Raw genomic sequence first — 12819 nt, 5'->3', positions numbered from 1 at the left:
GCTATTAATTTTGACCAAAACTTTCTTATAGTTGTTTCCTTCACATATCTACATATTCTCAAGAACCTTCTTCATGAATTTAATGCTTCGATCAAATCTAATATCTTTATGTTAAATATAATTAGCTCGATTAGAAATTACAAGGAAGACTTCTTAATAACATTTTATAGGTTTAATTTCTATGTTTAGAAGAAGACTTCTTAATAAGAATTGGAATTATGAAGATGGTATCTTTTTGCAATATTTTTGATAGTATGAAAGTACTGCAATATTTTTTTAATTATAAAGTAGTTTTTGGGTGTGAATATATCAATACTCATTACTAAACGGGTTAGAAGAATAAAATATTGCGTGCAATTTATAAATCTAACATATTTTTATTTCACAATTGTTCATCTAACTTATTTTAAAAAAAAATCTCTCAAAAATACAATTGTGACACTTTATTTCAGTTGGCTACTTTACACAGATGCTATTATAAGTATTTTTGTATATAATTAAAAATGTTATATAATGTGCCAATAAACATAAAACATTGTTTGACTAATAATAAATATTTGTTTAGCCGTTGGAATAAAATATTTTATTTATATCGTCACATTCATTAGTGTAGAAACGTTGTTTAACGTCACCCAATAGATGTCGGTTTGTGGGTAACCCGACGTATATGAGTGAACGATGGCATTATCGTAAATAGATTGGTAACCTAGACGTCAGTGTTAGGTTATGGCGACGTCTATTACACTATAGACGTCCACATTGACGCAAACCGATGTCTAATGATCTGAGGTAGGTGAGAAGACAGTCCATTGACGTCGGTGTTCACGGGGGCCGACGTCTATGGAGCTGCAATTAATGTTTTTCACCTAATTCCCATACGCTTAGACGTCGCGTAGTAAAAAGGCGACGTCTACGGCCTGAATGGAAGGCGAGAAGAAAAAAAATCTTCAATTTAGATGTCCGGGATCAGTGGAAGTGACGTCTATGTGCCTGTAATTAATTAGGTTCACCAAACTCGAGAGCCATAGACGTCTAGTAGAAAGGGCACCGACGTCTATGTGCCTGTAAGTAATTATGTTTACCATTATAGACGTCGGCGCCTCATCACAACTGTCATCAACATCCTTGACAAGAAATCAAACGTTAATCATTTCAGCTTCCTAGACGTCGTCTCCCCTAGACACCGACGTCTCATGGTATTCAAAAGGTCAGTTGAAATGTTAACTTGGACGTCATATTGGTAAAATAATCGACGTTTATATATAGACGTATAGATGTCGGCTATCTGGAGAAACCGACGCCCAATTTCATTTTAAATAAGCCGCAAACTTTTTGCGACATTCAGTTTTTGATATCGTCTTCCTCTTCCTCTTCTCCTTTTTCTCTCGCGGCCCTCTTCTTTTTCTCCCTTGCGACACCTCTTCTTTTTGTTGCGACATTCTATTGTTGTTTCTGATATCTTTATCCTCTTCCTCCTCTCTTTTTCTCTCTTGCGACATTGCATCTCAGGTGTGTGGTTTTTTTTATGGTTATCGTTTGTTTAGTCTTTCATCGATTATCTTCTGGTTAAACTGATTAAAATTTGCTTTCTTTGTGTTGTGTTTTAGTGCTGTTTTGTTCCTTTCTTGGGGTAACGTAGTAACACATTCTCCATTTGCTAGCTGCCTCCCAGAAATAGCGGCGTCTTTCGAATTTCTTTTAATCGTTTCAACCCAAAAACGACTCTAGGTCGTTGTCTAGTTTTCGTTTCACCGTGATTTTTCCCTCTTGCGGATGAAAAATGGAACTAACCAACCACCCAGGTTCGGCTTTGGGTTGAAGGGACCATAAGAAGTTCAAAAGACGCAAGCTTTTTTGGGGGGAAACTAGCAAAAGGAGATTGTGCTACTAGGCTATCCAAAGACGGGAACAAAACTGCACTAAAACACAACCACTGTATTAGACGTGGGTTAATGTACACACCGACGTCTGTAGTACCTCTCAAACGTCAGTCTGTGTAATGTTCGAAGTCTTTAGAGCCTCGTAGACGTCAGTTATACTATTTTACCGATGTCCATTTTCCCCTACACCAATGTTTAGTGACATTGAACGTGTCAGTCACTGACGTCATGATAACTATTTTTCCGACGTCGCATTGAAGTCATCGGAAATGACGTTAATCAGCGTTTTTGCATTAGTGATTGTTTGGAGTAATTTTTAATCGACTATATATTCATACTTGATTATCATTCAGCTTATTTTTTTTCTAACGAACTTGTCTGGACTTTAATTTCTATGAAAGAAAATTATTTTATATTTTGTCTTTAAATATTTACGGTTATATCAAACAGTCTCTATAATATATATATATATATATATATATATATATATATATATATATATATATATATATATATATATATATATATATATATATATATATATATATATATATATATATATATATATATATTATCCTTTTAAAATATCACATATTTTTATAAAACCATATCAAGTTAGCATTACAATGTGACGATATAGATAAAATACAAAATGTGTTTATTAAAGTTTAAAGGATCAATGTACTTGCCCAATTTCTTTAATTGAGAACATTGCGTAGTGTTTATATTGAAAGGAAATGTACATTTAATTATGTTAAGAGTGAAGTTTTTTTTTTTTTTAAATGTTGTAATTTTTCATTCAATTTAACAAAATAAGTAAATTTTAAGAAATTTGTGTATATATGTCAATTGTGTTTGGGAGCACAATTTCTAAATGAAAAAAAAAATGTGTTTTCTAATTAAATAATGATAAATTATGCTTTAAAATATATATGATATTTTTTTTCTCATATTTTTTTGGTAACAGTAATATTAAAACATGACTTTTATTTTATTTTTTAAAATGTGTGAGAAAAGGTATAAACATAGTTTATTTTATTTTATGGAAATTGTGTTTCCATGCACAATTTTCTTTCTTTTGTTTTAGTTTTGCTCATATTATTTTTAAATGAGACTCTTGTAGGATCACATTAGTAGAAACTTTTTTGTTGAATTGGGTTCTAAGGACAACATGCAAGAATCGAACAATTAAATCACATAAACTTTTAGATTTAAGAAAGAAAATTGAAACTTGTTATTGTTATGTTAACTCACAATAATAAGTCTCCAAACTTCATGATACAAAGAACACTTACACTTTTATGATTTCTCTTTAGGATATGATAGGTACACATTTAAAATATATAAATTTCAAATTATATAGCTGCTCTTTCTTCATATAAATGTTGTGTCATTATTAATTAAAAAACAGAAGAAAAAAAACTGAAAAGATAAGGAAGATGTGCATAAAAAACATGGCTTTTATACTGTTTCATTAAAACCGTTTCAATTCATGGAATGGAGTTTGATAGACAATTTATTTCTTTTTTGTTAANTTTTTTTCCTCTTTTATAAATTCANTACAACACAAATAATGGATTTATAGAATCAATCATGGTTGTATGAATGATACTTATATAATAGCATAATAGTTAATAATAATATAATGAGTTATCATAAGTGTTTCGGTATGAATTTCTGGGACCGAAAGGACAGACCTGGGTGACGTGGCGCTCCTGTTTTGTGCTGCCTGATTTTGGCGTAGCTTGAATGTTCGCTCCTCTTCAAACTCCAACCGTCCGGAAATCTCCAATCTTTGCTCGGAGGGGGGAGGTACCTGCAATGGCACTCCGACGCCCAAGTTAGGGTTTAGCGGTGAAGAGCCTTGAGTGCAAGGCTTAAGGATTCTCAATGCGAGAGGATAGAGTGAAATCACTCAACTAATTCAGGATGAATTGGGTGGAGAATTGTCAGTATACTATAGAGTAAAATAGTATTAGAGAGAGCGTACCTGGCTTGTGATTCCAGCCCTGTATATATAGGTTATTATCAAATATAAACAAAATCTAATATAAACGGCAATACCTGAATATCCGGTTATTCAGATCTTTTAGATCTTTCCTTATCTAATATTAACAATATTTGTTAAGATATACTTTCAATAAATCATATTCTCATAATGGACCGTCAGCCCAATAATGAAGAACTATAATGACCCATCATTAATATGATTAAGGCCCATTAGCTATTTGGACCGCTCGGTTACTAATCTCACCCGTTCCAAATAGCATATCGTACATCATCGCCCCCAAGTCCAAATGAAGCGTTGGGCTTTATCAACGATTGAATGCAGGACTTAAAGTGTGGGTAATCTTATTAGACTGATCGGTTTAGGTGACGAATAATCTTGCTACACCGATCCATATGAGTAATTTCTCTAAGTCGGTCGAATTAGGTTAGTCGACCGGTCGTTGTTAGGCAACGAGTAAGCTTGTTATAGCGATCACTTCAGGCTACGAGTAATCTCTGTAGGCCGATCGGTTCAAATTATGAATGGACATTCAGACATTTGGAACTGCGTTAAATGACCTACTGCAACGCAGCGTTTTGAAGTGCGTCGCTTGAATTCCAAGTCATCATTAATTTTTTCCCGCCTTGCGAGTAGTTGAGGAGTCAAGGACGCGTTACCGTTAGATCGTTTCAATCCAATGGCTGAGGGTTTTTCTAGCGGTTATTGTCAGTTTCAGGGTCATTAATGCGGGGTTTGCAACCGTCATTTCCATTTTCCCTACTTTTCGAATTCCAGAGCATTCTCTCTTCTCCATCTTGCTTCGTTGGAACACTTCCCTTCCTACTTCTTGAAACCATTCCTCTATCTCAAGTAAACATGAACTCTTCCTTTGATCTTGGTTGTCCGTCGTCAGTGGTGGAAGAGAGGGGGCAAGAGGTGCCAACCAGTTCGTCTGACAGGCCTCCCATGGTGGACCAGGTAGGTATCTCCACCATTCTTCATGGTAATAGGGTTTTTGTTCACGGCGGTGTCACCGTAGAGGACCATGCCGAACTCCATGCTGATGTTATTAATTATGACTGGGCATCGCGAGATGTTAATGACATCTCTAGCTCTTTTACTGATAAATTATCTTTAGAATTTTGGATAGAAAATAGTTGTGTCCTTAGAAATCTAGGTTATGGCCGTTCCATGAGATTAGCCCCTTGCCGGGAAGACGAAAATGTCTTCCACCGTAAACACAGTTTAGAGAGACATTTCTTTTACATGTATTCGTGCTTATTTGTTGATATGTATCTTAGACTCCCTTTCTCTGATTTTCATATGGAGGTGCTAAGAAACTTGAATGTTGCGCCTACGCAACTTCACCCAAACAGTTGGGGTTACATTCAGTCTTTTTGTGCAGTTTGTCAGTTTTTAGACATAAAATCGTCCGCCCCCATGTTCCTGTACTTTTTCAGAACCCGTCCGGTCCCTAAGAGGGGTTGGGTTTCACTTATCTCTGACCCCAAAAATACCCTATTTAAACTGTATGCCGACTCGTATAAAGATTTCAAAAAACACTACTTTAGAATACTTATTACTGATTTAGGCCGTCCTTTTTTCTTAATCAAGATGGTAGTGAGAGGTTTCCCTTGTACCGGACCCAAAACCCTCGGTCAATAACCTCTTGGGATAAAGAATTATTGTCAGCGTATGAATTAGAGGCCATCAGTGTTCTGGAAGGACTTCCTCTTCGCCCCTTTTCTTCAAGGCAAATAATCAACTGTCTGGCTTTCGATGACTTAGATTCACGAATTTCTGGTATGTTCTTATGCTAAAAATTGCTAAGTATTTGATAAATTTATTTATTGAAGCTTTCTCTTTTCCAGCTATCATGGGCAAAAAGAAAGTTACCATCGATTGGTTTAACTGCTCCAAGGACGTTGTCCAAGAGCAGGGTTCTAGTGCCCGGGCCGGGACACCCATCCCACAAGCAGTTGTCAATCTTGAGGGTGAAGAAGATAACCCGCTGATAATGAAGAGAAAAAGGAAAGTAGTTGTTCCGACCAAGGAAGCTCCGGTCGACAAAAGAACAAAGAACCCTTCTAAAGGGCCCGTGATCGAAGAGTCCGGACATCCAGAGGCCGACCGTGATCTTCCGAACGGCGTCTGGGATGCCGGATTCGATCTGGGATATAAGATAGACCCTAAGCTCGATCCGGCCGAGAAGAAGGTATTAGAAGGTTCCTCTCGTCAACAACTTAGTCAGAATATTTTGGAGTTTTGTGCCCGTGCTACCGCCTCTGCCTTGCAATTAGTCCATACGACTGATAAGGAGAAGGTCGACCTAGAAGGCTTACTAAAACAGCTGATGGATCTCACGCTTATCCATTCTCAATGTGGGCTGAGGTATGAGGTGGCGCAAAAAACAATTAACGAGGGTCGCATTCTTTTTGAAGACATAAAGAAATCCCTCCAAGCTGCTAAGAAAGAAAATGACCAACAAGCTGCTGACCTTGTATCTGCCCGCAAGGCTATAGATGAACTGACCATAGAAAAGAACACCCTGAAGAGCTCGTTGATGGCCTCCAAAGCGTAGGAAAGGCAGATGGCAGTATACTCGCGGCTTCAAGAAGGCCATAAGGCAAGCTGCCTTTCTTCTTGACCGCCCCCTGGAGAGCCTACCTCTTGATGTAGATAAAGATATCCTCCATGGAAAAATGGTCCCCTCCAAGGAAGTTCCTGCTGGGACTTACCCAGATGACGATGACGAGGAGGAAAATGATGATTTGCCACCCACCGAACAAACTGTTAACCCGCAGGAGGAAACTGGCAATGAGACTGTAGATGTTGGAGAAGTACCTGCTCCTGAGAAGGCCTCTACTACAGAAATCAACCCCGGGAAAGCTTAAGCCCTTAACTGAATTTCCAATATTATGTTAATGATTTCAGAACTCCTTTTATTTTGTTCGTTGTTATCGTTTGTTCATAACAATTTTAATTTCTACTCTTCTGACCGTTTTGGAATGAGAGATTATAAATAAAAGGCTTCTGGCCATACATGCTATTATATTATTGCGTGATGCTGTATATTCGAAGGTTGTTTGTGTACGATTGAAGGCTTTCGGCCTTAGGTTAGATGTTAAATCCTCATTACCTTAGAAGTGTTTTACCCTTCGCTATTTTGGCGTAACAAGGGGTTCTCTTCACTGAAAGTTCCCTTAGCGGAAATTTTCCTTAGAATAAGGTAACATAGTTAATATAGAAATAGGTTAGCTGAGACTTACTTGTTTATGTAGAAGCGCTCGGATTCGGCGTTCTGTGTTTCTTTGCGATTTGGACGTTTGTCCGTTTTGTCTTGAAAGCTAGTGACACCTTCGGCTTTTGAAGGCAAGTGTTGCCTTTGAAAGGTTGGATGTTTAGTCCGTTCGAACATTTAGTCCGGAAGGCAAGTGCTGCCTTTGTCTTTGAGGGCAAATGCTGTCGTTGAAAGGTTGGACGTTTAGTCCGTTCGGACATTTAGTCCGAAAGGCAAGTGCTACCTTTGGCGTTGAAGGCAAGTGTTGCCTTTGAAAGGTTGGACGTTTAGTCCATTCGGACATTTAGTCCGGAAGGCAAGTGCTGCCTTTGGCGTTGAAGGCAAGTGCTGCCTTTGAAAGGTTGGACGTTTAGTCCGTTCGGACATTTAGTCCGGAAGTTAAGTGCTTCCTTTGAAAGGTTGGACGTTTAGTCAGTTCGGACATTTAGTCCGAAATATTAAGAATAAATTGCCAAATGGATCATAAACTGAATAGTTTCATTAAGACCATGTTAACAAATGTATTGAAACAAATGAAGAATGCAGTAAATCTGAAATGCAGTAAATTTGAAATTCTAACTATAGTAGAACTTTACATGTGTCGTGTTCCATGTATTAGGAATGTTCTAGCCGTCCAAATGCTCCAACCGGTATGCACCATTCTTCAAATCTTCTACGATGCGGAAGGGTCCTTCCCAGTTGTCAGATAGCTTGCCATATATTTTTTCTTTACGTGCTTCGCCTGTTTTTCGCCAAACAAGGTCGCCTGCTGTAAAGCTTCGTGGTTTGACCTTCGTATTGTATCGTCGTACTAGTAGTCGTTTCTGAGCTGTGTTTCGTATCATTGCCACTTCACGCCGCTCGGGTAAAGTGTCCAGGTTAACCCTCAGTTGGTTTTCATTGAGGCTCATGTCGTTCATCTCTCGCCGTATAGTCGGTTCGCCAACCTCGACAGGGAGCATGGCGTTTGTACCATAAGTGAGGTTGAAGTGAGTTTCGCCCATTGAACCGTGCGGTGTGCATCTGTACGCCCAAAGCACTTCATGTAATTCTTCGACCCACAATCCTTTAGCACGCCCCAGTCTCTTCTTTAACTCAGAAATAACGGCTTTATTGGTTGCTTCAGCCTGCCCGTTTGTTTGCGGATGTTCAACTGAGCTTGTGACATTTTTAATGCCCAGGCCTTTGAGGAAATCCTCTAGTTTTCGTTCAACAAATTGCCGACCGTTATCGGTTACGATTTTGTGTGGTAATCCAAACCTACAAATCAGGCGCCAGATAAAGCTTTGTATCTTTTGAGCGCTTATTATTGCAAGGGCCTCTACTTCAATCCACTTGGTGAAGTAGTCGACTGTGACCAAGAGGTACTTGTATTGTGCTTTGCCGACCGGTAGAGGTCCGACTATATCCATCCCCCATTGTGCAAAGGGCCATGGGGAGATGATTTCATGAAGTTCAAAAGGAGGGATTCGTAAATTGTGCCCGTGAGATGGGCAGGAGATACACTTTTGTACGAACGTCGAACAATCTTGCTCCATAGAGGGCCAGTAAAAACCAGCTCGTAGAATCTTGGCTCTCAGCATCCTTTTTCCTGAATGTGAACCGCAGATCCCATGATGTAATTCTTGCATGACGTATTTAGCTTCTTCGTCGGATAGACATTTTAGCAACGGGGTAGTATAACCTCGCCGGTACAAATCATCACCCACGAACATGTAACGGGCGATTCGTTTAGAGTCGGTGATACTGATCCGTCTGCCCTGTTCTTGTTGGATCATTAGTTGAATTATGTCCTGTCGCCAATCATTTCGTGGTGTAGCCACGTCAGTGGTATATGCTTCCAACAATGGCTTATGCAGCGTGGTTTTGATCACCGAAGAGAGTTGTGCCTTCTCGCGGGAGTGAGTCAACTTTGACAATAGATCCGCCCGGGAATTTTTTGCCCTGGGTATGTGGGTTATAGAAAAAGTGGTAAATGATTTTATTAACTCACTAACCTTGTGATAATAGCGTAGCAAGTGATGGTCCTTGACCTGGAAAGTTCCGTTGAGTTGTCCCACAACCAATTGAGAATCCATTCTGCATTCCAGATGATTGACTTCCAATTCTTTGGCCAGCAATAATCCGTTGATGAGAGCTTCATATTCGGCCTGGTTATTGCTAAGTTGGAAGTTGAAGCTGACCGCCTGTTCGACCAGTAGGCCGTCCGGTCCTTCGAGCACAATGCCTGCTCCTCCTCCCCTTCTATCTGAAGAACCATCTACATTTAGATGCCAAATATTGTGTTCCTCCATGTGGTAGGTTTCAGTTGCAAAATCAGCCAAGTGCTGACCTTTTATGGAACCTTGCGGTTCATATTGTAAGTCGAATTCAGATAGCTCGATTGCCCATGCCACAATCCTACCCGCCAAATCAGGTTTCCGGAGAATCTTAGCGATTGGATGGTTTGTCCGGATGACTACCTGATGACTCTGAAAATATGGCCGGAGGCGCCGTGCCGCTGTCATCAAGGCCAGAGCACTTTTTCTACCTGGGAATATCTTTCTTCTGCTCCTTGCAGGGTTCGACTGGTGAAATATATCAGCTTCAAGTCTGGGCCTTCCTGAATGAGAGCTGCACTTACCGAATGATTGGATGCAGCCAAGTAGAGTTGCAATTCAAACCCTTCAGTTGGACGAGCCATGATGGGTGGACTGGTTAAGATGTTTTTCACCTTGCAGAAGGCTTCTTCGTAATCGTTATCCCAATGCCGAGGTACATCCTTTTTCATGTTCTTCAGGATCGGCTTGATATGATCAGAAAGCTTTGGTATGAAGCGCGATAGGGCTATTAGACGTCCGACTAAGCATTGGACATCCTTTAATTTGGTGGGACTTTTCATCTCCAATATCGCCCGGCATTTGTCTGGATTCTATTCCGCGATAAGTCAACATGAAACCCAAGAATTTGCCGGCAGACACCCCGAAAGTGCATTTGCTGGGGTTTAAGCGCATGTTGTACTGTCTGAGTTGTTGAAAGACTTCCTCTAAATCTTTCAGATGTTGTTCATGAGTGTGACTTCGGATTACCATATCGTCTACATATACCTCCATGCAACGGCCTATCTGATTATGGAAGACCTTATCCATCAGGCGTTGATAAGTAGCGCCCACATTCTTGAGGCCGAACGGCATGACCTCAAAACAATAGTTGGCTTGCTCTATAATAAAGGTCGTCTTGTCTCGATGTGGGGCATGCATCGGGATCTGATTGTACCCCGAGTAAGCGTCTAGGAAGCTTAGGACGGTGTGTCCGGAAGCTCCATCTACCAGCCGATCAATATTTGGGAGAGGATAAGAATCTTTAGGGCATGCTTTATTGAGATCAGTGAAGTCCACACACATTCTCCATTGTCCATTCGCCTTTTTCACCATGACCAAATTAGATAGCCATGTAGTGTAGGTCAATTCACGTATGAATCAACTTCATCTCTAATGGTCGTCCGCTTTTCATCACCAAATCTCCGTTTTTTCTACGACACCGGCCGGGCCTCTCGGAATATGGAGAGTTTATGTGCAATGATGCTGGGATGGATTTCGGGCATATCGGATGCGCTCCAGGCGAACAGGTCGTTGTTGCCTTTTAATAACTCCTTCAACGCATTTTCTTCAAACGACTGAAGGCCGTCCCTGATGGAGGTAGTTTGTTGTTCGTTTCTTCCCACTATGAAAGGCTTTATCTCGCCTTGTGGTTGTATTTGCTCGTCCATGTTGGTCCTGGGGTCGAGATCAATCAGAATAGCTTCAGTACGCTTTTCGCCTCTGAAAGGTTTGACTTTAAGACCGACTACGTAACATTGACGGGCGGTTTTCTGATCTGCCCGAACGGTGCATATATTTCCTCTATCTGTGGGAAATTTCATTGCCAAATGTGGAGTGGAGACAATTGCCCCAAAGGCATTTAGGCAAGGACGCCCAAGGAGAGCGTTGTAGGACGTGTCTGCTTCAACTAGCAAGAATCGAACTCGAAGTTCCTTTCCATCATCATCTGTCCCCAGGCGGGTTCGTAAGTCGAGATACCCCCGGGTGTCTACCCTTTCTCCGACGAAGCCAACAATTTGCTCACTAAATGGGGCAATGACATCTTCTGCAATTTCCATTCTTCGGAATGTTGTCCAGTATAGTATATTGACTGAACTGCCTTGGTCCACGAGGACTTTACCTACATTGTATTGTGCAATGCGGGCGGTGATGACCATAGGATCATCTTGGTCAGGATCTGGTGCATGGAAATCCTTATCGGTGAAAGTTATCACGGGCATTGACACTGGATTTCGTACCACCGAATGAACGCTGTGTAGGCTCCTCAAATGTCTCTTTCGGGCTGAGGATGACGCACCTCCTCCAACAAATCCACCCGAAATAGTATCGATCATGCCCTTTACTGTGAGATCCCGCTCCCTAGGTCAGCTATGAGACCTATGTCTTGGGGGACTACGGGAACGGTCGCGTGAGTGGTTACCCTTCTGCTTCGCATGCTCTGGGCTTCTCCGCGACTTTCTGGGGGAGTGTCCGGTGCGGGTGGCTTCCTCTTTTACGAATTCTCGGAGGTGTCCGGCGCAGATTAGCTTTTCCAGTTCATCTTTGAGAGTTTGATAGCTTTCAGTGGTATGGCCTCCTGAATTATGGAATCGGCAAATCTGCGCCGGGTCCACATTCTTAGGTGGAAATTTTCTTCTTTGAAAGATTAGGTTGGTCTGCAAAGCCCTCTCCAGCACCTTTTCTCTAGGGACAGTGAGGTACGCATAGCGATCGTACCTAGGGTTTAGACTCGCTGGGGGTTTCTGATCCCGGGCGCTCTCTACCCGTCGCTTCCCCTCTTTCTTGTTTCCGTTCACCGGGTGTTCTTCATGCTGTTGTTTCCAAAAGATCTGCTGGTCTTCCATCTTGATAAATTTGGCCATTTTTTGTTGCAATTCTTCTAGTGTTTTGGGCAACTTGGCATATAGGCTTTCTGAGACAAAACCCGCTTTTAGGCAATTTGGTAGACTGCTAATGATGAACTCCGGGCTGGCGCCGTTTATCCTCCGAGCGGCATGATTGTATCGATGCATGAAAGCTCTAAGAGTTTCGGCTTTCCCCTGTCTGAGATTGACTAACTCGGCCGTAGTAACCTCCTCGTGTCGGTTGGTGGAGTATTGCTTTTTGAACATACTCGTCAGCGTGCGGAAACTGTCCACCGAGTAGGGGAGGCTAGGGATAGCAAGTCGGTAATTGGTAATAGGCTCTTTTCACCAAGGAATTGGGTTAAGGGTAATTGAGAAAGTATGCATGTCAATTGGATAAATAAGTGAAGTAAAATAGAAGAGTAGATATATGAGAGTGGATAAGATGAAATTGTAAACCCCAACAACACCATTCATCCATAGTTCTCAAAAACCAATTGAATCAATTGCATTGCATGTTTATTTTTGTTCTTTGCATACAACCACCCATATTATTCTCTTCTAAAGTCTTACGCAATTAGGTTACATGAAAGTTAAGGCCTAAGAGTCCTTTGGGAAAACAATACTCGGACTTACCCGTTTATATTACTTGATAACGATCTGGTACACTTGCCAGGGACTTAACAGGTTGTATGGGGAAAGTGAAAGGCAAAAGAAAAAGAGAAACATTGAGTTCAAAAGTTGA

General features: G+C 40.8%; 1 protein-coding gene across 1 annotated transcript; it reads right to left on the bottom strand.

The window, feature by feature from the left end:
* Nucleotides 1-11594: 11594 nt before the first annotated feature.
* On the bottom strand, nt 11595-12341 carry LOC106752896. The gene has a single exon (XM_014634681.1). It carries the CDS (start codon nt 12339-12341, stop codon nt 11595-11597), a length of 747 nt encoding a protein of 248 aa, XP_014490167.1.
* Between the last annotated feature and the right edge of the window lie 478 nt (nt 12342-12819).

This window comes from Vigna radiata, unplaced genomic scaffold, assembly GCF_000741045.1.
Source record: "Vigna radiata var. radiata cultivar VC1973A unplaced genomic scaffold, Vradiata_ver6 scaffold_556, whole genome shotgun sequence".
NCBI lineage: Eukaryota > Viridiplantae > Streptophyta > Magnoliopsida > Fabales > Fabaceae > Vigna > Vigna radiata.
Note: the sequence above shows the minus strand (reverse complement) of the source record. Positions and strands in the feature narration are given on the sequence as shown.

Coding starts and splice junctions, on each gene's coding strand:
- LOC106752896 (XM_014634681.1), bottom strand. CDS start 12,341: ATGTTCAAAAAGCAATACTCCACCAACCGACACGAGGAGGTTACTACG.